This window comes from Cryptomeria japonica, chromosome 6, assembly GCF_030272615.1.
Source record: "Cryptomeria japonica chromosome 6, Sugi_1.0, whole genome shotgun sequence".
Classification (NCBI taxonomy): domain Eukaryota; kingdom Viridiplantae; phylum Streptophyta; class Pinopsida; order Cupressales; family Cupressaceae; genus Cryptomeria; species Cryptomeria japonica.
The window spans coordinates 663154011-663180646 of record NC_081410.1 but is presented as its reverse complement, the minus strand read 5'-3'; the positions used below and the strand labels follow the sequence as shown (position 1 = coordinate 663180646).

The 26636-nt window shown below is 35.8% G+C and overlaps 1 protein-coding gene across 3 annotated transcripts in view; it reads left to right on the top strand.

The window, feature by feature from the left end:
* The first annotated feature begins 1542 nt into the window (after positions 1 to 1542).
* Positions 1543 to 26636, top strand: part of LOC131070717 (uncharacterized) — a 99889-nt gene continuing 74795 nt past the window's right edge. For 2 of the 3 annotated variants that reach the window (XM_059207554.1, XM_058006322.2), the window contains exons 1-2: positions 1543 to 1881; positions 2013 to 2063. In XM_059207554.1, coding sequence (XP_059063537.1) covers positions 1786 to 1881; positions 2013 to 2063 — 147 coding nt within the window. In that variant the 5' untranslated portion in view covers positions 1543 to 1785. The remainder of the gene's footprint in view (positions 1882 to 2012; positions 2064 to 26636) is intronic. The other variant, XM_058006321.2, reaches the window with a different exon arrangement.

Here is a 26636-nt window from a genome sequence, read left to right as displayed (position 1 = left end):
AACGTTGAGAGAGAATTGTTTTGAAGAGGAATTTGATAAGTAGATTAACCTGTAATGAATTGGATAGTTTACAATGAATATAATGAATTCTTATAAAAGTATAAATATAAAACCCTTGATGCAAACCCTAAAGTTAGATTAAATTAGCTAGTGCAAGTGTTACAATCATAATGAATGAGTCAACTTAACATATTGTTATCCTAATCTAATAAAATAAAATTATTTTAGAAGTATACTGAAACCTAAATGACCAAATTCAGTTTCTTATTGGAATTGCATTTTTGGAAAATAAAAGCAATGCAACCCAATTAAATAATTTAGACTTGTAACAAATTATATAATAGAATTTAGAAACCTAGAACTTAAGAGGGGTGAAAGTACTCAATTGATCTTGATTGTCAATAAGTAGTTATTAATTATTTTGTTCACAAAATTTAAACAATCACTTAATATTAGATTTGTGGGAAGTAGATGGATGAAATAAGAACTAGACTATTTTCAAAATTTGTTCTTCTTAAATTTATGTTTACATATCTAATCTTTTCCTTTTGGATTTAAATTTTTAATGCAAAAATGAACTTTGATTACAAATTCACATCTCACTCATAAAAATGATTTAAATGCATAATCACTCATTCAAAACATGTCTATCTTTTGTTTAAAATTTATATTTGAAGACTATTAGTGTTCACAAACATCTTTTGGAGTTTGCTAAAAAGAATATTTTCCTTGTCAAAGCTTTTCGAATCCATTCAATGATTTTAATAAGATTGAGGACATGCCAAATAATCGTATAATACATTCAAGACAAGTGCATACAATATCATATTGATGCTAAAGCATGAATATGACGATGCAACATGTAACATAACTCTTTTATAATAATATAAATGTATAAAAGTAAATTAAGATTCATCATTTTATACAATTAATACACAAATTCAAATATTTTGAACTCAAATCGTCAAATATAGACTAATTGAAAAAAAAGATTGATTAAATCATTAATAAATTCAACTTTTTGATTTATCTCTACTACCCAAATTTGAGCCAAATTCATTACTACACCACAAATTTGACTCCAATAAACGAATAAGAGACCGATAGTTGAAAATTGCTCTTAAAGATGTGTAGATATGGATTGAGTTAGCTAAAAATATTAAACATTAGGAGTCAATTTGTCTCACGTTCATATAGCATTATAAAAACACACACCTAACCAGTGGTAAGGAAAGATATGGTTAGTACTAAAAACAGACGAAAAGGGCAAAGCAAAAAACACATGGAAATCCGCCATTCCAATTCCCAATCACCACAAAGCCAAGCTTTTTCGCGTGTCTATTCGATTTGTTTGGTTTTACTAAAAGTCCATCAATATTTTCCCGATAATAAAAATATTCATTTTTTATTAAATAAATAAATACACATATCTCGGTTTTGCCGGAAGCATGCCAAATCAACCCCCAAAGCCAAAAATTGTGTGATTAAAAGTGTCAGATGGATTGGTAAAAGACCAGTTGTTAAGAGTTTGCATTTTTTGCAACCTAGTTAATTCCCAATTTCGTGGAGAATATTTTTATTTATTTATTTATTTTTGTTTCTTTTGCTTTTTCGGCCCCCTCCTCCACGACAGTGTATAAAAGGTAGAACAAACAATGTAAAGAAAATCTCGTATGGTCCTTATAACCAACACTGCAACAATTTGGAGACGATAGCGGAGTTGACCGTCTAATTACCGGCTGTTACGAGGAAAAATTGAGGTCCAGAGAGAAGTGGGGGTTGCACATGTACACTGTATTTGATGGGGGAAGGCCCATCATCAGCTTCAACGGTGACTGGGACAACGACAACAATAACAACAATTTTTCTGCGACCTCAACGGTAGGTTAGATTGCTGGATCGATAACCTGCCGGGCTTCTATCAGACAAATGAAAACCCTTCTTAGTTTATTTATTCTTTTAAAAACAGTCGTTTCCGTTAATCGGTTTGATTGGCCTTCGTCTTTCGGCAGGTTGTTTTGGACCCTGCGGCATTTCTTGCAAATTGGAAGAAACAAATCCAGGTTTGAGTGTTCTTTGAACCCTAAACATGCCCTCAAGATTTCCACTCTTTATATGCTTTATTTTAGTTTTACTTTTTTCAAGACTGTTTTTTAACTTTATGCCAAAACGTTGGAAATTTATTGAGGTCGTTTGGGGAATTTATAATAATTTGGCGATAGATTGTTTTTCCTTTGTTTAATTGTTCTTTTTTTCGCCTTAAATTTTGGGGTTTCGTGAACCAAGAGCGATACTTCCAGTGATAGTGTTGCCGTGAATTAGTAAAATATTTGGCTGCATTGTTAGATTCAGGTGTCACATGCTAATAGGGTCAACCAGTTGTAATTGTCAGGTTCGGTTAGATTCTATGGAGAAATGCGTAGAGCCTGCGGACGTGGATAAACTGTAGGAGCAAATTGGTTTAGTGCGCCGACGTAGAGATATTGTAGAAGCAGATAGTTAGTTATAGTGTGTTGCATTGAACAAATTGTAGGAGCGTATGGTTTTAGCGTGCTGGCTAGGAAGGATTGTTGAAGCATATAACTTTATTTTGTTTTTCAGAGCTCATGTTGCCACGAATTAGGTAATTTTCTCACGGCATTGTCAGATTCTAGTGTGCTGGCTTGGGCAGTTGTAACAGCATATAGCTTTAGTGTGTTTTTCAGAGCTATGTTGCGATGAATTATTTAATTTTTTCCCAGCATTGTTAGATTCTTCCGCGTTAGTGCAACAGGGGCAACTGGTTGCAATCTCTAGTGTGGATAGATTGCAAGGAGAAATTAGAAATATCTATAGTGTGCCGATGCAATCAGATTGCAAGATTAAGTAGTTTTAGTTGGCCGATGTGGCCATATTGTTGACATGAACAGTTACAGTGTGCTGAATTGGACAGATTGTAGGAGCATAGAGTTTAGTGTGCTGCTGTCAATAGATTTAAGGTGCATATAGTTTTAGGGTGCTGCTCTGGACATATTGTAGGAGCATATATCTTGAGTATGTCTCATAGAACTCATATTGCCTTGAATTAGGGCAATATTTCATAGTTTTGTTAGATTCCAGTGACACGGTGCTATAGGGATATCTGGTTGTAATTTTCTGATTTGGATAGATTGTAAGAAGAAATATTTATGTTGTGCTGGTGTCGACACATTCGTGGAGCAAATAGGTTTAATCTGTTGATGTGGACAAATTGTAGAAGCAGATAATGTCAGTGTGCCCATTTGGATGGATTGACGAGCAAATAGCTTTAGTGTGCATATTGTAGAAGCAAATAATTCTGGATTAGACAGCTTCTAAAGCATAAGGTTTAGCATGGTAATGTGGACAGAATATTTGGAGCAAATGGTTGGGTGTGCTTTGGGGAATTTTGGGCAGAGTTGAGGAACGGGTGGTCAAATGTGAAGGCATTCAGTCTGTAGGTTTAAAGTTTGAAGGTTTACCATGCATGGTTGTTTTCAACCTGAAGGTTGAACGGTTTGCTATCAGTCAGATCAACTGAATCTCTGTTGTTCAAGCCAATGGAAACAAAATGAGTTCATTCAGTTATTTAGTGTGTATGTATGTATCTGTTTTCCCTAACCAACGTGCTTTCTATACAATCATTAGTTGGAAATTAGTTGGACTATGTGTCTTTGAGTCTGCCAGTTCCCAGATATTTAGGACAATACTGTAGTGTAGGAAAAGAAGTCTAAAATGGGCCAATTTCACAAACTCACGAATGCATGTATATTGTAGTTACAGTGTTCTTACACAGACAAATTATAGGTGGGTGTGCTTCAGGCACTTTGGACAGAGGCAGGTCACTGGTACTCGCATGCTTAGGCATCCTTTCAGTTGGGAGTCATGATTGCGGGGTTGAATCTCCATGGGGCCAGGTTGAATGTATGTGCGATGAGTATACTCAATTGTATAGCGTATGTATATATACCTCTTTTTCTTAATTGCAAGTCTCCTATGTGACCATTAGCAGGAGATGGATGGGCATGTATCTTTGAGCCTGCCAGTTCTCAGAAATTCAGGACAAAACTGTAGCATAAATTACCTAAATCCGAATTTCACCCAAACTTACAAACCCAGCAGATTTCAAGAAATTGAAGGTAGGTGTGCTTCAAGGGCTTTTGATATAGGTAGGTGATATTGTTCACTTGTTAAGGTATTCTTTTGGTTGGTACTGTGAGTGCCAGTGTTAGATCTCCCCAAGGCCAAGCTGAAAGCATGTGCAACAGGTGTATTCAGTTATGTAGTGTATATATATCTAGTTCTCTTTTCGAACCAGTAGGTAGCCTGTGCCATCCCTAGTAATCTATAGAAAAACATATTTGTCTCTGAGCTTGCAAAGTCAAACAAATTGAGGACAGTATGTGTCAGAATTTCTTTTTAATGATTACTGTGATGGCCGAAAGTTATATTAATTGTTTTCTGATGTGAATAAATTATGGCTGTTTGTGCTTAAGGGACTTCTGAATAGAGGTGACTGACCTTTATTAACATGCAAAAGCATTCAGTCTATGGTGGTTGCAGGGTTAATGTAATGTCCCCTCTTGATTTTGTGGTCTGTCAGCATGTAAGTAGCATAGATGGTTAGGACTGCAATGGGATGGGCACGTGTTCAGTGAACTGTCTGGTTTCTGATTCATTGAGGAGTGGCTTTGACAGTTGGCTTCTTAGTTAACCACCTGTGATTGAGGGATAGACTGATCAGTTAACTGTTCTTGATTTCTGGAGGGGCTTGGCAGTCAACTGCCATCAATTGAGAATTGATTAACTGCCATTGTTTGAGGATGACTGCATATGATTTTAAATTGGTGGGATCTGGGATAATTAAAAAGGCACAAGGCAAAAGAGAAGATGCTCTTGTAAATTGCAAACAAACTCAATTTCTTTCCTAGTAATGTGATGCTGCTTTCAGTAGCTCTGAATGCTGGGAGGCAGAAATCTACAGATGGTTCAGTCTAAACCTTGGGCAGGGAAATCCTCAGGGCAGTTTGTGGTACAGAATTCTGGCAGGAGCATGCAGATTACCCAGGATCGTCAAAAACGTCAAGTTTCTGATTTTGCAGACTGCTGAGAGTCCAGGCGCTTCAAACATATAAGGCATTCAGACTCGCATGCTGGGTGCACCCAGTGAGCTGTATCAGTTCAATGTATTTCAATTTGTATGTGAAATGTATGAATCAATTAAAAATAAAATTATTTCTTGCTGGAATATATCTGGCTCTGGCTAGTTTTTTTTTTTGTATGCATTTAGTTTGGTTCTTTACAGTTCAAAAGGGGGGAAATATTAAGTCTTTAGGCTAAGAGTCACTTAAGCTGCATAAAAAGACATGCCCACAACTATAAATCACTTAAGTTGCATAAAAAGACGTGCTCACAACTTAAGAATAGAATAGAGAATAAACCAAAGAAGCGAAAGACTCTGACACTTATCCAGTGATTTTTTAATTCCTCTTCCTCTTGGGCAATCCAAGGAAAGGACAGCCAATGCATAGTTAAGCCTCATGACTTGTGTTGGGGACATGACACCAACAATCACATATTCTAAATCCTGAAGATGGTTTATGAAGAATTCTTGAATCTAGAATCCAAAATGTTTTAACAAATAAGCTCAAACACAACCGATTAGAAGTCTTCTTCAAGAATGAAAACTAAATGCAAAAAAAGTGAAGATTTATTAATGGTCAATAATTTTACATGGACAAGCATTCCAAAAGAATGTCATTAGTGTACCTACAAAACAGTAAAACCATGTTGAATATACTCAAATTCACATTAATTCTTCAAAAAATCTGGTTCTTCGGATAGCAATAAACATGGAGGCTACTGTTAGATTTTAAATGGTATCTCTGTGATAAATTCGTAAAGGATTACTAAAGCATAAGGCATTGTGGGTTTGGGATTATTTAATGGCACACATGAAATGTATGCTACTGCTTGTCTTGAATACAAGCAACTTTTCATGCTAGATTGCAGTCAGATTGACAGAAAATACAAATATGTTACATATAAGTTAAGGCTGTGCCTTAACCAACTCTATTACAGAATGAAAAATAAAATATTAAAAAATGCACAAAGGGCTAATAGCCTCAACCTTACATGTTCTAAAACAGCATTTAAGTGTGAATTGTAATATTTTTTAATAAGCAACTATAAATTGTTGATAATAGAAAAGAATGTAAATATGTGCTGAATGTCACCCTATATAAGGGTTTTTTGCAGGCCACAAGACAAAAAAATGTGTTTAATACATGTAACGATAGTCTTTCAGCAGCTTGTAAAAGATAATTATGAGAATAACATAGAGACATTTATAGAAGCATAGCCTATAGTTGAAACTTGAAAATATCACTTATTACTCTGAAGGCGTATTATACTCACTTATGGATGAAAAAACGTCTGTCAATAAAAAACTAGAAGCATCTATTATGACTTGTTTGTGACACTTATATGCATGAAAAGCAAAAAAATATTTTGTAATTTTAGATTATTGTAAATTATTTAATTCTAATTATATCTTCACTTCCACCTCTCAACTACCACTTATTTTGAGTTTAACTGATCAATCAATTCTCTCTATCTCCATCATGAAATCAGTTAACTTCGTAATTATCTCAATCCAATATAATCAATATTATTATGAATGAATATAAAATAAAAATATAATGATATGATAATATAATAATAATAATGTAGTCTTAATAGATTATTTTCTTTGGTCAAGAGTTTAGTAGAAGTATAAAAATATAATAATATAATAGTAATAATAATTTGGTAGTAAAAGTTTTTTTACTTTTGTAAAGAGTTTAATGGAAATATAAAAATAAGAATATATTAAAACATAATAATATTGTCATAGCTTAATAATAATTTAATTTTAGATACAATAAGTGGAATAATGAACAAATATGATATCTTTTCGCGTACTTTACCTATATTCCTCTAATATTAGAAATAATATTATTGATTATGGGGGATTGAAATGTCCCTACATATAAAGACCACTTTTTTCTTAAGGATAAGAACGAATAATGAACAAAATAATAATAATAATGTAGTCTTAATAGATTTTTTTGCTTTTGTCAAGAGTTTAATAAAAATATATAAATATAATAATATAATAATGATTTGGTACTAAAAGCTTTTTTGCTTTTGTAAAGAGTTTGAAAATATAAAATTATAATAGTATAATAATAGGGTTACCAAGATATGGGGGTACTTGGAGATGTTGGTGACTGGTACCGGTATGGCTAATTGTCAAAAATAGGAGACAAGGGTACTTGGAGACACCTTGGATACATCAATTTTTTTAATATAATACAATAATTTGTAGAAAATATCAAGACATGGAACTTTGAAAACAAGAACAGTGTTAAAGTTTAACATTGACTTTAAATATTTATAATATATATATGTTGTTGGTAGTTAAATTGCGGGAAGTGCCAACTCCCATTAGATTAATTTTGGAAAAGATTAATGGAGGCCATAAAACATATGTCTTGCAAAACCTAAAAGAGATCCCCAGCTGTAGAAAAATGGATCTAATATCGCCCTAAGCTTGCCCAAACAAACACAAATGAAACCCTTACAACTTAACCATAGATTGAAAACTTCTAACAAAAATTCCTTGACCTCAAACAAAATCTTGAAGTTATCCACTTGCCATCTCTGCCACATTGTCTGGATGAATGCCATCAACTTGCGTTTCCCACTCGAGCCCCTCTAGTTGGACATATGATTTAGCCCACTCAGGGTCTTCATTCGTCTCAATCCGCATCCAATTGAACAAAAAATCTAGTCCTCGTCACCACATGCTAATTGTCTTGGTATTCCTCCTCATTAATCGGGACTAAGGGGAATTTGGAGACATCGGGATGCATTTTGAAGAAATCTTTGGGCATGGGAATACGTTTATGGTCATCAATATTCATCATCACTTCTTCCATGCTCCCTAAAACTTGCCCTTTAAAGACCCTTTTGTATAGAAGTCTTGCTTTTTCTTTGCTAAAACCCAAATCTATAGAAATCGCTAGAAACATGGAGGAGATATTTGTGTTGGCTCTGTATTTATGATCTGCAGATAAGAATTCATCTATGAAAATGGTCCTCATCGCATGAACAACTAGTGGGTGATCATGCCGCATGATGGCTTCAAGTCTCTTGTTTCCGATCTCCCCTAGAAATGCCTTTTGCCTTTTGGCTGAAGTTAAATGGATAGGGGTCTCCACATCTGTGTTCTGCAACAGTCTACCCTACAACTGTACTCCACCCTCCAGTTTTACTTGACTTATTTCCAAAAAGCTCAGCTCTTTCTAATTTAGTATTTAGTTTTGAAAATTCACTCAAGTCCATAAATGTCGTTTGAGTTATTTGGAGTCCGCCACCCCCCTGAGGAATGTTAGATCATAATTGATTTAATTATCTGTAGGACATTTCACCTCCTATGCCACCCTCTCACATCACTTGGATATAAATGCCTGTCCTCTGGTTGTCCTTTCCTTGCTATCAAGTACCTTATAAAATCCCTAGCATCAAACTCAATACCAATTCATAAGTACCTATCAAACATACTTTTCAAATCTACTTTCCCCCGTTGAGTTGTCAAGGAGGCACCACCATAGCCAAAATCTCAACCTATTTGTTCTCTCCGATCCACCATAGTTGTGGCTTAGTATGCCAACCTGTTCGCCACCTCCCACATTAATTTTGTCAATTTTTAAAATTTATCTATTGCCTCCCATTTTGTTGAAGGATGTAGCGAACAAGATGTGCCATTAATGATCTCTAATTTTGAAATATGCAATCGTCCTCCATAATCAACTCAAATCACCTGAATGCAGATATCGATCTTCAATTTTCATATCCCATCCTACGAGCTTAGAGTCATCAATATGGTTTAAAAGTCCTATCATCATTATCATCATACTTCAATGCCAACCGACCAGTCTAATTGACCGTCCAAAGAGGTCAGCTTAACTTCGCCACCTCAGCAAAATATTTAACTTTCCTTTAGCTTTATCCTTCAATTTCAGATGCTTGCTTGGCTAATCTATCTGCCAAGTCATTCCCTTCTCTATAAATGTGATTTATTTTGAAATCTTCAAATTTGCTAATTGATTCTTTAATCGGATGTAACCATCGCGCTAGCATCCAATTAGGTGTTTGATTCTTTCAAATAGCATTAATCTCTATCATTGAGTCACCTTCTAGATGAATTTTCTTGGCTCCAATCTTCACCCCCATCTTCTGTCCAAGCAGTGCTGCTCTGAATTCTGCCATGTTATTTGTAGTCTCCCCTAAGGCCATAGATTTTTCACAATAATATTGCCATTCTCATCCCTAGCAACACATTCCATTCCACCCAGGCCTGGATTGCCTTTGGCTGCCCCATCAAAATTTATTTTGATCCATCCAAACTCTGGGGCCTTCCATCTGATATCATTCTTGGAGGAAGAAGGGTGATTAACTAGCCCAACCCCATTAACGGGAAATATTTATAATATATTAAAAATTAGATTAGTATATTATTAGTTTATTATCCATTATTAAGACCAAATAAATATAAAGAAACATATTAATATTAAATAAACTTATAATGTTAGAAATTGTATTTTAAATAAAAATAATATTTACTATTTATTTATTTAACAAATAATATTATTTATCTAATATATAAAATACCTTTTATCTAATATACATTATTAATTAATTTATTTGTTTTAAAATAATGAAACCATATATATAAAAATACTTACATTCTATTTTTTTTTTAAATATTCAAATGCTCTCTCTTTATATATTGATCAACGTTACCCCGAGATTCTGGGACAGGGACGGCAGGGGACGGCGGGACGTGTTTCCGGGATGGCAAATTTTTTTGCCAAATTTGGGGACGGCGAGGGACTGGAAAGGGGACGACTATATAAAATATAGGAAATTTTTTTTTTGATAGGTAATTGGCCAAAGCCTGAATAACTTTTGACTGGAGCTATGAACCAGTGGGGCCACAGTAGAGGGCCCCATCCCCATTACATATCTTTGAATTATTATTATTGACCCCAAGAACTTCCCCATCCTTTGGAAGGCCAAGAGTCACAACTTAGAATTTCACTTTAGATGTCCCTATTGGGAATTGAACTTGGGTCTCCACAATGAGAACCCAGTGTTTTAACCAGTTAAGCTCAACCCCTTGGACGAAATATAGGAAAAATTTAAAATATATAGGAAAATTTCAAAATTCTAAATGTTCATATGAAAACATGGATAAAGCATGCATACATACATTATATTCATATGAAAACAATAAAACATGGATATAGCATGTGTATGATACTATGAAAAGTTGAAAACATTTTAGAATGTAAATTCTGAACATACAACATTGTTAATACTCAATAGACAATATGCAATTATGCATTCATAAATCAGAATTTAAATTCATTCACATTGTCAATATGCATATCATAATAGATATTAAAGAAATAACATACAAAATCAAAATGTCAAAACAAAGAGGTTAAATTTTCCCTACTTCTATCGATGCAGTTTCCACCCCTATTTTTCAACGGGGGTTTGGGGGCAGCGCCCCGGGTGCGCTCCCTGTCGCGATACAGGGCGGGGTCGAGGGGCAGTGCCCCGCAAGGCCAAAAAAACTTATTCTTTAATAAAGGCGTTGGGTGTTATTTTTCTATTGACTCGCCGAGTTTGGCGATTTTTGGGCAATTTTCTAATCTCTATGTCAAAATGCCCAAAGGCTACACTGCTGCCATATAGTTTCATTGTCAAAATTATGAATTAAATTAATAAATTTAAAATTTAATTAATGTTATCTTTTAATTTTTTTAATTTTTAATAACAATTTGAATTAATAAGGGGCCTATATTAGAAAATTAAAAAAAATAATTGAAAATACAACTTTTTTTATTTTTTTAATATTTTTTAATGGCCTTAGATATGGGGGACGTCTGGCTGTCCCCGGGACGGGTTGGGGATGTCCCAGCCGTCCCCAGTCGTCCCCGGGACGTACAGACGTCCCCCAGAGCTAGGGCAGGCGTCCCCCCGTTTCGGGGATGTCCCCTCAAAATGTAGGACAATTTGGGGATAGGGGGAAACGTCCCCTGGCCGTCCCCAAGTCCCCGAAACGTCCCCGAGATGGGGACGGGGGTTTTTAGGCCGGGGACGCGTCCCCGGGTAACTCTGATATTGATTAGAAATTTAAAAATGAAAACGCAAATTTAGAAAACATGCCACGGAAAAATCATTCCAGAACTTTGTAACCCTAACTATTGAATAAGATTGTGATTATGGAATAAATAATAGATTTCATAGTGTAACCGTAATTAAGGCAAAATGATAAAAAGATTCAAATTAAACTCTGTTGCTTTTACAAGCAGTAAATCTCCACAGGTTGTCTAATTGCGGCAACAACTTATGCGCGAATTCTTCCTTTGTGATAGCTTAGGCATGATGGAAATTTGGTGAGATGGCTTAGGCGTGATGGGAGACTTGCGAAAACATTGAGAGATGGCAACCTTGTGAACCCTGCAAGCCAAGACGTTTATAGGGACGTTTTCGGGATGGGAGACGTTTATAGGGACGTTTTCGGGATGGGAGACGTCCCAGTCCTTGAGACATTTTGGTATTGGAGACGCATCTCTTGGTAATGATGTATAATAACAAGAATATATTTAAACATAATAATATAATCATATTTTAATAATAATTAATATTAATTACAATATCATAATATAATAATGATTTAATATTAATTATAATATAATAATATAGTAATTTTTTAAGTGGAATGATGAACAAATATGATGTTTTCGATATACTTTACCTATATTCCTCTAAAGATAGGTATACCAGTTTTATTTTGTAATAAATACTGTTATATGTTACAAAATGCTAACCGGACATTGTTAGTTGTTTCACTCCGCAGACTTTTGTCTATATGGATAGTATTCTTCAACCTCTTGTGGGCCAAGCTGAAAGTATAAGCAGTAATATGCTTTTCTGCGCCTAAGTCAAGTAGCATGTCTATAACTACCATTTTTTCCAGCCAACAGGTCTTCCTTACAATTTTTAGTTAGGTGTGGACGAGCACTCACATCTTCAATCTTGTGAGTTTGCAGATATTCAGGTTTGAAAAACGTATAACATTCATAGATGAAATTAAGTGCAAGGATCCCAACAAAAAGCTGTTAGGAACAGGCGAGAAAATACTGAGTTTAGTGAGATTTGATTTGACTTGCCATAAAAGAATTCCATCTCCAACTGATTTTTGGCATAAATCGAACGAAAATTTTGTTGGGCAGTGCAAATTTAGGGTAAAACTTATCTAACTTGGGTGCAATAATTTGCAGATGGTCATACTCGGAATTTAAATGAGAAAATTTTCAGCACTCGTGAAATTCAGACTTTAATAATAACTGTATAATTATGTATGCAGGTTTCAACAGCAAGATTTAGCTTGTGGAGATGGAGGATAATATGTTAAAATGTACATAAATACAAAGAGACCTTGCTATCACTAAGCAGAACAACTGTTTTCTGTGCAATGAGAATGTTTTTGAGCCATTGCTCCGCATGCTCTGAACTCACAGAGTGATAACGTGCCATACTTTTTTTGATTTTTCACAGTTTTCTCAACTTGTTCAGCTGGAAATGCTTTTATGTAATTGTACCCTCATGTGGTCTCATAAACCTGCCAGACGGAAATAACTTTTGGCATAAGTTGGCCAAATCACTCTTTAGTAGAGATGAAAATACTTTGATTAATTTCTAACTGGTTAAAGGAATGATTACATTTGTTAGGCAGCTCATTACTTATTTCATCCCTATGAAGGCAAGGTTCCAGAGTTATTAGACCTAGGAAAAGTAATACACCCTGCCTTTTCTGTCAACATATGGTTTTTTCTTTTTCTAGTTAATGTTGGTTTAGATGTTGCATGTTGAAGTTTTTTATGTAATCGATAGATGTATTGTATCAAGTATCAAAATGCCATGGTGTTTGAAAAAAATATGCCAATATCAATTACTAAACATTAAATCATATGCAAAAATAGATAAATTAACAAATTAAAATAAATTCATACCACAACAAAGTGAGACAAGACTTTTGAACTGAGGAAGCCATTTTAAAGAAGAAAACCCTACTCGTATTAATGAAAATGGCAACTTGAAATGTTATAGTGCTTGCAATATCTTCAGTTCTTAAAAAATGAGGCTTTTGTAGATGGAAGATAATGAAAGACCACTTTAAAGAGAAGCCATAGAGAACCTCTCTTTAATAGAGGTAAAATGAGGAGTTTCATATATAATCTAGGTTGCTGAATCAGAATCGGGTATGGGTATGTGTACGTGGGTAGAGTATGCCAGTACATCAGAAATTTTCTCAGCGGATGGATACATTTGGGTACAATTGTACAAAAAACATAAATATATACTCATTTGCAGCCTTAAAACAAAAAATAAATTTAGAATACCACATATTCATATGCTAAATAAAACTACCATAAATAATACAAATTTGACATCAATTTGTCACTTGTGTTCTAAATTGTTATATCTTTTTCTTTTTTTTGATCAATAAACTGCAGTGAGAGTGTATTATAGTAGTATTGAAATTTGCAGTAGTTACATAGGATGCAACTATACTAAGTCATCCCAAAAAGAAGTCAACCCACAGATGCCCCATCAAAAAAGACACAGCCCAGACAACCAAGAGAGACAAAATGTCCCGGGCTCACATTCATACAAAAAATGGAAGTATCCCAAAAAATTGGCCTAGAAGATCACCAAAGTTATGCTTACCGACAAAAAGCAGGAGTTGAGAGAAAAAAGGCACTGTCAATCGTTCCCCATAAAATTATCGGAGAGCACCATCTCAATGAAGCAATGAACCCATTGCCGGTTGTCTTCAGTGTCAATGCCAATTACCGTTCTGAGAAAGTCCCTTCCCAATGTGGCCCAATGGTGGTGAAGATTAAAGATCCCCTCCCAATTCTGATCCAAATTTTTTCAGATTTTCTAAGTGCTGATTGAAGTGGTTTTCAGTTTATTTTTCAAAGTTTGGTTTGTGTTTTCAATGCCAGTTGATAGTTTGGAGTTCAACCATGAAACATATGCAAGATAGCAATGCTTTTTGAACCAAATTATAAATTTATAAGGGACTGAGAGAAAATTCTGAGTTCTGATTTATTTGGAACAGCAATACATATATTCTATAGTAAAAGATTGAGACACCATAAATGAAGAATAGCATACCCGGAGTACAGCGCTCAATCAGGTGAGGAGTTTTATTGATGAATCCAAGGAGATCACAGTATAAGGGCATCCAACTTGCTACAGTGGCGCCAACTGGTTTTATTTGCATCAACAATAATTTTTGAAAACAAATATTGGAAGAAACAGTAGAAGTACTAGACCCTATGCCTGGCCTGTAGGCAAAATTATTGAATGAAACTGGAAAATCTTCAATTTGTCAAAGCAAACTGATCCATAAAATACCCCTGATGCCTGAATGAATTCCAAATTGCTGTTGACAATTACTGATCAAGAAATCTGCATAAATCCCAGTGCCATTTCTGGATGGTACGGCCTGCAGGAGACGGTACGACTGGCTTGGGAAATGTATGGCTGGTAAAGGAAGTTCCTAACTCTCCAAATCTGTTCACCCATCAACCAATAACTGCTGCAGTCAATTTCAGTGAGTCTCTTGCAGACATTTTCATCAAACAATGTCCATTCGACCTGCAGGAAGCATTTATTTTTATTAAAATTGATTGATCTGAATGCACCAAACCCTTGATGCTTTATTGCTGTAAGAAACTTGTAAAATCTGCCTGAAAATTCCTCAAATGAAGCACAAATGGGAACCCTGTGTAGATTTCCCTCAATGGTGAGCTGGGTTTTCGTCCAATTCACGATTCTCCATGGGTTTTCTTCCTCTGGAAAATACCTGGCAAAACTGCTCTGAGAAAGAGTTCTGAAAAATACATGTACATAATGAGCAAATAAGAGAATGAATTCTCTTTTAATAAGCCTTTTCTTTTTTTGGACCCCAACGCCCCCCTTAGTCATATTTAATTTTGTTTTCAAGTCTACATGTGCATCCAAGTAAGGGGTGCATCCAGGTTAGTGGTAATAAAGTTTTTACTTTATAAAATAATTTCCACTTAACTTTATAATTTGATGTTATAAAGTTACTTTATGATGTTATAATTTGACTTAGTAACTTTATAATTAAACTTCATAAAGTTACTTTAATGAAAGCTTCTATTTTTAGAAAAAGTAACTCTATAATAAAATAACATTATTTGCTCATTAAATAAGCATTTAAAAGCCAATCTCTAGCGTGTAAAGTCCGCCCATGCTAGGAATTACATTTCCTATCCACTGGATTTGCCTATGGAGATGGATATAAGGCAAATCTCAACATTTGAGTGATCGTCTAGGAAAGAGGGGACATTATAGACAAGCAAAACTTGGGGCATCCAAATTCAAAATGAAAAGCAGATGATGCACTACCACCCTCGATTGGAAGAGCTTGGGGATGTCTTTAGCCCATGGGATTCAAAATTGTTAGATCTTAATCGTGTGGATGCTTTTGATTATTACTTTGTGATTGCTAAAGTTTATAAATTGTAAAAGTTGGTCTTATTCTGATTTACACCTCTCTCTCAATATAAGTGTGTGTGTGTGTGTTTCCAATTGGTATAAGAGTGGGCTCCTTTGAAAAAACCTAACTGCTTGAAGGAAATATCTTAAGAACACACATGGCAAGTCAATAATGTTTCTCTGCAAACTGAGCCCCATTGTTCAATGGGAACAACTATGCTTTTTGGAGTGTAAGGATGTGTACTTATTTGATGACTCATGGTTTTGATATATGGCAATTTGTTATGGATGGCTTTGTGGCAACATCTATTCCACCAATGGATCTAGACGAAAGAGGACAAGTGAGAATAATGCTAAAGCTATAAATGCAATTCTTAGTGGTTTAAATGAATTAGAATTTGTCAAAGTCATGCATTGCACATTGGCAAAAGAAATGTGGGGTAAATCTCACAAGGCTTATGAAGGAGACGACAAAGTGAAAAAGGAAAAGCTCCAAATCCACAGGAGACAATTTGAAAGTTTGAAGGTGAAAAACGAAGAAAATGTTGCTGCGTATTTTATCCGCATGGATGAAATTGTAAATACTATTTGTGGTCTTAGATAAATATTGAGGATGAAGTTGTCTTGCAAAAGGTTTCAAAATCTCTGCCCATGAGATTTTATGTGAAAGTCTGCCATTTAAGAAATGAAGGATCTAGGCACTTTGAAGATGGACAAGTTGCATGGCATTCTCACTGCATATGAAATGAGGATTGAGAAAGGAACAACACCAAAATGAGAAGCTGCCTTCAAAGCATCAAGAAGGATGAAGAACGAAGGACCCATATCAAGTGGAAGTTTAAGCGATTAAGAAGATGCTAACTTTGTAAAGAAATTCAAGAAAGGATCTATCAAGCACAAAGGTTAGTATACTCTTAAATGTTTTAATTTTTGCAATATAGTTTAGTTCATTGCCAAATGTCCATAGGTTGGAAATGATAGTAGTGAAGAGGAAGAAAATTACAGCAAAAGAAAAGGAAAGAAGCATCAATATAATAGGAAAATGTACAGTTGAGGGAAACATGAGAACACGAAGAACTCTTGAAGACATAAGAAGAGCCTATATTTTAAAGAAAGCAATAGTTCATCCGATGAAAGTGACTAAAGCTTCTCCAAAAGTGATAGAGAAATTCTGTTTATTGTCATAGAGACAAATGAAGATGTACTAGAAGGAAAAGATAAAGAAACGAAAGAAAAGGAGCTTGAAGGAGAGGAGGCAACAATAGTAGATCTAGAGGAAGAACTTATTGTTGCCCTAGATGAAATCAAAAGACTCAAGAAGTGGAATTAAAAGCTAAAAACTCAACTTCAAGAAGATGATGAGTTAAAGATGAAGCTACTTAAAGAATCAGAAAAGATGATTATGGATTTAAAGACTCAAGTTGAGGAGGCAAAGTGAATTGAAGAAGTCTTAAGGCATCAGCTAAAAGTCAATGAATCAGTTTGTGAGAAGTTAAAACTTGAAATCGTTTCCTTAAGGAATTGGAGAAGACAAAAGAATCACTAAATTGAAGTATGAAGTTTGATAAAAGTACCAAAATGTTGGATGATCTTATTAATGCGCAAAGATTACCATTCATCAAAATTGGTATTTAATTTGATGAAAATCAAAATAAGGCTGTTGCAAGTTCTGTTGCAAGTTCTAATGTTGTGGATCTACCAAAGAAGATGGATGAAGAAAAACAAAAAAGCTATGTTGAGACTCTTTAAAGGGAAGAGAACAAGAAGGATGATCCACCTCCAAATGTAAACAAGGACAACTACAAAAAGTCTTTTTCTCAAAGACAACCACTACGCACAACCAGGTTTCAATATTCTTTTCATGGTCATTGCTTTTCATGTAATCAGTTTGGGCATAAATCAGTAAATTGTAGAGTTCGTACAAGGAATGCTTTTGAATTCACTAAGAGGAACTATAATTCGTTCGCCCCTCTTGTGGATTATAATGTCATATGCTATAAGTGCAACAATTTTGGGCACATAGCAAAGTTTTGTATCGCTTCTATTGAGCCTCTGAGACAAATTAAGGAGGATGTTCGCAACAAGAAAAAGGATGAATCAAATAAGGTTTGGAAGGAGGAGCAAGAAATGAAGGAAAGATCCATGCTTGTACAAGTTGAACTACATGCTCAAGATGAGAAAGACCAATGGTATGTTGATAGTGGTTGCTGAACCTACATGATTGGTGACAAAGAAAATTTCTCTTTGAAGAAAATCAATGAACGAATGTTGAAATTTGGGGACAATGCTATGACATGTCCTATATGTTGAGGGGTTGAAGCATAATCTCCTAAGCGTGAGTCAAATGTGTGACCAAGGGCACACCTTCACGTTTTATTCTAGAGGATATAAAATCAAGAAAAATGAAAGATTGATAGCTGATGCTTATAGAAAAGTTGGCAATCTCTACATCCTTAGTGAAGTCAAAAGTGAAAAATGCTATATGGGGAAAGAAGATGCGAGTTGGCTGTAGCACAAGAGGGACACCTGAACTTTGATAACATTGTGAATATCAGCAAAAAGCAAGTCATAAGGGACATGCTAAAGATAGCAAGACCCTTAATATTATTTGCAAATAGTGTCAATATGGTAAACAAACAAGGACAAGCTTTAAATCTAATGAGTATTCTATGTCAAAGCCTTTGAAATTTGTTCACATCAATTTGTGTGGGCCAGCAAGAACAAAAAACTTGCAAGGTGAGAGTTATTTTATGCTGTTGATTGATGATTATTCTAGGATGACTTGGGTAGCTTTTCTTAAAGAAAAATCTGAAGCCTTTGAGAAGTTTAAGTCATTCAAAGCCTTAGTAGAGAATGAGAAAGGGTCAAAGATCAATTGCCTTAGTCCTAATAAAGGAGGACAATTCACCTCAAATGAATTTGAAGAATTCAGTGAATAGCATAGGATAAATAGACAATATTCAGCCAAAAGAACTCCACAACAAAATGTAGTAGTTGAGAGGAAGAATAGAACATTTCAAGGAATGGCAAGAGTTGTGCTAAATGAATCCAAGATATTTGATATGTTTTGGTAAGAAGTGGTTCATACAGCTGTCTACATTTCAAATCAAGCAAATGCATATAAGAAGAGATGAGGAAGATTTGGGAGAATTTGATTCTAGAAGCGTTGAAGGTGTCTTCCTTGAATATTCCACAAGGAGTAAGGCTTACAAGCTATAACCAAAGATTGTACAAAATTGTTGAAAGTGCCAATGTGAGAGTCAACGAAGAAAGCGATCAAAAGGAGAGAGTACGAGAAATTGATTATGAAAAGGAAGAAAGTTTCTAAAAGAATGGAATGGAGGAAGAAATTGAAGTCGAAGAAGTTGAGCAAAGAAATTTGAAACTCCATCCAATGCACTGCGCAAGACACCATCTAGATATTTTTAAAAGAACCATCTTGAAAATTTGATTACTGGAGACAAAGGCACAAAATTAAGACAAGAAGTCTTGCTAGTACATCATAATATATAAACCCGTGTTTGCTTTCCAAAGTTGAACCAAAGAACTTTTTAGAAGCAAGTGAAGACAAGCATTGGATAAAGGCTATGGAAGAAGAATTGTATCAAATCAAGAAAATTGAAAGTTGGGAACTTGTTGCAAGAGCTAAGGATAAAAATGTGATTGGCACTAAGTGGTTCTCATAAACAAGCTAAATGAGGATGGCAAATGATACACTGAAGTTGAAGGAGTTGATTTCGAAGAAACATTTGCTCCTGTTACTTGCATGGAAACCATGAGGTTGTTCTTAGGCCTTACTAGTTTTAAGAATTTCAAAGTCTATCAGATGGATGTAAAATAAATCCTCCCTAAATGGAAATTTGGAAGAAGTGTACATTGAACAAGGTGAAGGATTCCTTCTATTAGAGAATGAGGATTATGTTTGTAGACTAAAGAAAGTACTCAATGGACTAAAGCAAGCCTCGAGGGCTTTGTACTCGATGCTAGATAGGTATCTTCAAGAGTAAGGTTTCAAAAGAGGAATTGTAGATAGCAATCTGTATATCAAGAATGAAGGAGGTGACTTGTTGATTATTGTGGTCTATGTTGATGATGTCATTTTTGGGGGTAGCAGTGATAAGATGTGTCAAGAGTTCACATTGAACATGCAAAATGAGTTTGAAATGTCAATGCTTGGTTATCTTTTTTCCTTAGTTTGCATATTTTCCATTTTGATAAGGGAATCTTTATTTTGCAAACCAAATATGTTAAGGAGATGTTAAAGAAGTTGAGGATGGAAGAGTATAATCTAGTAAGCACTCATATGGTTATTGGTTGTAAATTAAGCAAAGATGATGAATCTCCTGCAAGAAATCAAACTATGTATAAATCTATGATTGAAAGTGTGCTATATCTAACAGCAGCAAGGCCCGATCTCATGCAAGTTGTTGATTTGGTGGCACAACTTCAAGCATCTTCAAAGGAAACAACCCATGTACATGTAGTCAAAAGGATATTGAAATACTTGAAGGGGACTATGGATTTTGGATTATGATATCCAAGAGGTGAAGAATTCACCCTTCCAACATATACAGATGCGGATTGGGTAGGCATTGTTGATGATATAAAAAGCACAAATGGAGGAGCATTTTTTCCTTTGCGACAATCTTGTATCCTAGTTGAGTAAGAAACAGTTTTTGTGAGAACAAGTACTTGATCAACAAGTAAAGTTGGATTTTATTGCTACAAGAGAATAGATCGTTGACATTTTCACGAAGCCTCTTCCACAAGAGGCTTTTGAGTACCCGAGGGAAAAATTGGGAGCGATGTCATGCTCATCCATTTACTAATTTTTTTTTTTCAAGAGGGACATGTGTTTAGGGGGAGCTATTCGTCTTACCTAGTTAACCTTGGATACCCTTTGCCATTGATGTCAAAGGAGGAGAAGTAAAGTAGGGTGGAGCATTTCAATTAGGGGGAGTTGTATTATCTGATTGTTTTCAAAAGAATTTTTTTACAGGGTTGCTATCAATGGCAAAGGGAAAGTTTGTTAGATTAATTGTCATTGATGTCAAAAGGATATTGAAATATTTGAAGGGGACCATGGATTATCGTATCCAAGAGGTGAAGATTTCACCCTTACAACATATATGCATGCATATTGGGTACGCATTGTTGATTATAGAAAAATCACATGTGGAGGAGCATTTTTCCTTGGCAACAATCTTGTATCTTGGTTGAGTTGGCTACAAGCTCTAGTTTCTTTATCTACAACAATCTGGAATATATTGTAGTAGTGGCTTGTTGCACATAGGTTCTAGGGATGAAACATAATTTGAACGATAAAGGTTGAGTATGAGTATCCTATCTCCATATTCTGTGACAATACGAGTGCTATCAAAGAACCTAGTTATGTACTCTAGGATGGAGCATATTCTGATTAAATATCACTTTTTGAGAGAACAAGAACTTGATCAACAAGTAAAGTTGGAGTATCTTGCTACAAAAGAACAGATTGTAGACATTTTTAAGATGCCTCTCCCAAAAGAGACTTTTGAGCAAAGAAACGGGATTCGGACTCGACTCGGACTCGGCAAGGCCGACCCGGACTCGGACTCGCGACTCGGCGTCAGACTCGGCTGGACTCGGGAAAGTGAAAAACTCAAGAAATTTAGAGATTTTTAAAAGTTTTAAAACTTGTTTCAGACACTCTTTATTGAATACACCTTAAAGACACAAAAACATCATCAAACTCGGCTCATTTGATTACATACACAAGTATACATCAATCACATAAGCATAAACGCAAATTGTAGCTGAAGAAAATAACAAGCATAGTTATATAAATATTGTCAAATGTATACAATATTACAAAACTCATGGAATAAAAAATCCATGTCATCATATGATCATCATCAAATGTTTCATACAAATACCAAAGGTAAATAGTAAATGCTAAATACAACTACAAGTGTACAAGCCTATGGCTTAGAGGGCTGTGCAACTGCACCCTCTCGCCCTGGCCCCCTGCGAAGGCGTTTAAAGTAGGTCCTGGATGATTCAGCAGCCATAGTTACACCATGCCATGCTCACCAACATCAGGAACAACTGTGTCATGCTCGCCAACATCAGGAACAAGTGTGTCACTCTGAGTCTAAGTATTTCCTGTCTCTACTCGTGCTCTTTGCTCCTCCTCTGCCATGGCTACAGCCTCAGCCTCTATATCTACTTGGTCAATCCAATCAATGTCATCATCACTAAATATAGCTGTAGGAGTCCCAGGAGCTGTCTGATTCTCATTGGCCCATTCTGCTTCAAGATCAACCTCATCTAGAATGATAGGAGACATGTCAACTATTGCATTCTTTCTCATTCTCAGGCGGAGGTTGTAGTGAACAAAGACGAGATCATTCATCTTCTCCACAGATAATCTATTGCGCCTCTTGGAGTGTATGTGCTCAAACATACTCCAATTGCGCTCACAACCTGATGCGCTGCATGGTTGGCTCAAGATGCGAATGGCCAACTTTTGAGAATTTGGTGTCTCTGGGCCAAAAAAGTTCCACCAATGATCTGAGTTTGAAATGAGAAAAATAAATAAAATCAGTCTCACTCATGAACTCATTTAACAAGTTACAATATAGTATTGAATAAAACTAAAATTAAGCCGAACAATTTATTTTTACCTAGCATCATAGTTGTCCTACCATCTTTGGCGACAGGACGAGAGAAGGTCTCCCCTTGTGCATCTGAGAACATCTGTAGCTCTCGAAAAAGGTCTATCTGAGAAGTACCAGCAGGTCCTATCTTCTCCATGATTGCATATAGCCCATTAAGGACCTCCACATCAGCCTTGAAAGAAGGGATAAAACGGAATGCTGGATTTAGATAATAGGCTGCCGCATGGATGGGCCTATGAAGTTGATGATGCCGTCTCCTATCAATGATCTCCCAAATGGGACCATACTTGCTCTCATGTGCTCCATAGATGAATCTGATGGCCTCCTTCGCCCTATCCATGCCCTCATATATATAGCCCATTGCGGGCTTATCTCCATCCGCAACTCGCAACAAAACCACCAAGGGCTTAACAAACTGCAAAATTGAAAATATTGTGTAATTTAGAAAAATGAGCAAATAAGAGAATACATATAATAAGTTATAAAACATGAAGTTAAATTGTAGAATTTATAAAAAAATTACCTTCACTATCTCATCACAAGGGACCCAAAAGCCTTGCTCATCAAACATGCAGTCTGCCATCTGTATCCCTGCAGGGGTGGTAGCATAGGATGAGGAAGACCACTCCTCACCAACAATCATACGTCTCAAGGCAGACTTAGACCTAAGCATGGACTGCAATGTGAGGAAGTTTGTGGCAAATCTTGTGATTCCTGGACGAGCTAACTCCTCCTGCTCTGTGTATTGTCTCATAAGAGCCAACACCCATGAATGATTATATACAAATTTGTAGACATTTCTTGCCCTTTCTACACATCTCTTGACCCATGAGATTTTTCCAATATCCTCCAACATGAGGTCAATGCAATGAGCAGCACATGGAGTCCAAACTATAGATGGGTGCCTCTCCATCAATAGTCTACCTGCAGCAACATAATTTGTTGCATTGTAAATTGTAATTAATGGAGGTACAAACTACAAGATAGTAATTAATTTGCAAACAAAATTAGTTTGTAATCAAAAGTTTACCCGCAGCAACATAATTTGCTGCATTGTCGGTCACCACCTGTACCACGTTCTCCTCACCCACATCTTCAATCACCTCCTCTATCTGCTCACATAGGTAGGTGGCATTCTTGCAATGGGCGGAGGCATCAATGGACTTGATGAAAACGGTGCCCCCTGAAATAAAAAAATTAAGCTAGGTCAATGATCATTCAATAAACCATTAGATAAAAAATAAAAAATTAAAGACTATATGAAACTAAAATTAATCAATCACCTGCAGAAGAAACAAGAAAATTAAGGAGAGTTCTATTTCTCCTATCCGTCCAACCATCAGTCATGATGGTGCAACCTTTAGTGCTCCATATGTGGCGTTGTTCATCTAAATCCTTTTTCACATCATCCAATGGGCATATGGTAATGGCATCAACCATTTGTTGCCAATAAGGAGACCTGTCGCAAAGAAACTCAATGAGATAAGTTAAGTATAAAAATTCAATGAGATAAGTTAAGTATAAAAATTAAAACAATCAAAGTTATCAAACATAAAAGTTAGTAAAACATTCACCTGGCTACAAAGAATGGAATACAGTTGTAGCTCCAAAACCTGCCAACTGCCATTTTAGCAGCATCATGGACCTCCTTGTTCCAACCCATGCCCTCAAGCGACGGTTGGGACCCAGGAGTAGTGCGAGGCACAAAGAAGAAATCCAACCTAGATTTAGGAATCCTAGGTCCAATGGTAACATTCCCACTACAACTACTAGTGGTAGGAGCATGAAAAGTGGCGGTGGCACTGCCACTTATAGAAGCAGAAGCAGAAGCAGAAACGGAAGCATCAACAATAGCAAACTGAGTGGGACGATATGGAGGTAAGGAAGAAGGGCCTCCAACACAACTTAACTGTGTCCCTCTTCCTAAAACTGTCTCTCTCCCAATGGCCGCTCGATCCTCCTTTTGTTTATTTTTTCTTTCAATCTCCTCAACCATTACATAACAATCACGTACGGCCTCAGGGACTGCTTTTAGGCATGGTTCGGCATCATGTCCACGCACACCAGCAATATGGTATTTCAGCCTATATATACCTCCATGGAATATTGTTTTGCAAACCATACATTTTGTTTGCCCCTTCCCTTGCCTTGGAAAATCCTCATGATATTTCCAAGCAGGGTCCTTTCTAATGGGGGGTCTAGAAGCTGAAGTAGACATTTTAGGATAGTTTTGTGAAACTTGAAGTTGAGGCAAATTGAAATAATAAAGTGAAGTTTGCTGCAATAAAACATTACAAATACAAAATAAAATTAATACATATTACATACATTCAAAAAATATAAAGTAGGGTTTGTCAAACCCTACTTTAAAAAAAAAGAAATTTACAAACCCTACATAGTACAACACTACAACTACATACTACATGCTACATACACATACAAAAGATTTTGAAAGAAGATGTAAAACTTTCAAAATAAATGGATACAAAATTGAATTTTTGCATACAAGAAACAAACTAATCTTCAAAAAAACAACCGTACCTCTTACAACAAGCTTGAAACGAGCTGCAAAGTCTTCCTATCCAACTCTTGATGCACCAAATCGAAACACAATGCAGCTCCAATGTGACAAATTGAAGAAAACTTGAGCTTCCTCCTTGCTGGTTTTTCTTCTATGCACCCTTGTTTTTCTTCCCAACTCACTTTACTCTTCCTTTTTTTTCCAAGTGAATGAAATGAAAGTCACTTTTAGGGCTAGAAGACAATTAACATAAAAAAAGGGACTTCAAAAAACTTTGCATATTAATTTTTTTTGTGTTTTTTGTTTGCCTTACGCCGGCCGAGTCTGAGGCTCGGGACTCGCCGAGTTTGGCGAGTTTGGGCCAAACTCGCAAACTCGGCGAGTAATCGCCAGACTCGGACGAGTCCGAGTCCGTGCCCCTGGGACTCGCCGAGCATGACTCAGACTCGGACTCGCCGAGTCCGGGCGATTCTAGTTTCTTTGATTTGGATGCAATGCTCTGGTGATGGATTTTTACTTGGTGTTTCATCTAGACTTAGCCATTCTTCGACCGTTTTCAAGGTGCCACATTTGGAATTGAAGTGCTTTGGGCCAGACTTTGAAGATTTTCAATGCTTTCCACTTTTGGAATGGGCGTCTATACTTTAGCCACTTTTTGATCACTTAGCTTTCTTTTCGAACTTTCCGAATTTAGAAATGTTTAGGAATGCTCAACCTTCAGTTCCTGCCTGTGAAGAGCCTGCCAAATTAGACTTTCCCAAAAGAGAAAGTGCTTTAAAATGTTAGGATTAGGGCAAAACAGGATGTAGAGACGCTTACTAAAAATAAAAACTTACTAAAAATGGGAACTGCTAAAAATAGGAACTTTCTAAAAATATAAATTTGCTCAGAATTTGCTCAAATTTCATGTGTAGGTTCCTTGAAGGGTCCTAATTCCAATGCAAAATTTAGTTTTTCAAAAACCTTGAAGGAAAGGCCTCAAATCTAGGTATGAAGGCAAAACCCTAAAATGGACAAAACAGGCTCCAAACTTGTCAAAATTTACTCAAACAAGTTGCAAACTAGATCAAATTGAGCCCCAAACACCTGCAAAATGAGGAGACTGACGAGACTGCTGCAAAAAGACCCGGCAAACCAAAGCCAAAAGACCAAAAGGACCTTAAAAAGTAGGGGTCCCCATTTGCAATGGGGCGATGTGTGAAAATGTCACAACAGATAGGAAGTTTGTGAGCAGATTTAGAAAGATTTATAGCAGAATCTTTGTGGAAACTTTATAGCAGACTTAGAGAAGTTATAGATGTGAATCATACCAGCATATAAAATAATAAAGGCAATACATTTCAGTGTATTGAGGCAATTTATATCAGCTTGAGCAGAGATATAAGGCAATCTTGGAGTAGTCATTATTGCAGATTTATAGTAGATATGGAGCAAAAATTAAGGTAGAAATTGCATCATTTTGGAGTACAATTAATTGCAGACTTGAGCAGAATTAGAAAATGAAACACATGCAGATTCAAGACTAGATAAAATGTAGTTATAGAGATGATGAATTTAAATTAAATATTACTCCTTTAGGCCGACCTATTGTTGGCATAAATAAATTAAGCTTATGCTGGCTGACTTCTTCATAAAGGGCAGTGACTATATGAATTTTGAGAAGCAATCATCACGAACAGTGAATATATATGACAGCAATTATTATTAAGAAAAATGACAGCACTGGAAATTGAAAAGACAACAGCGACTTCTTCCTAAAGGACAGTGACTATATGAATTTTGAGAAGCAATTATCATGAACA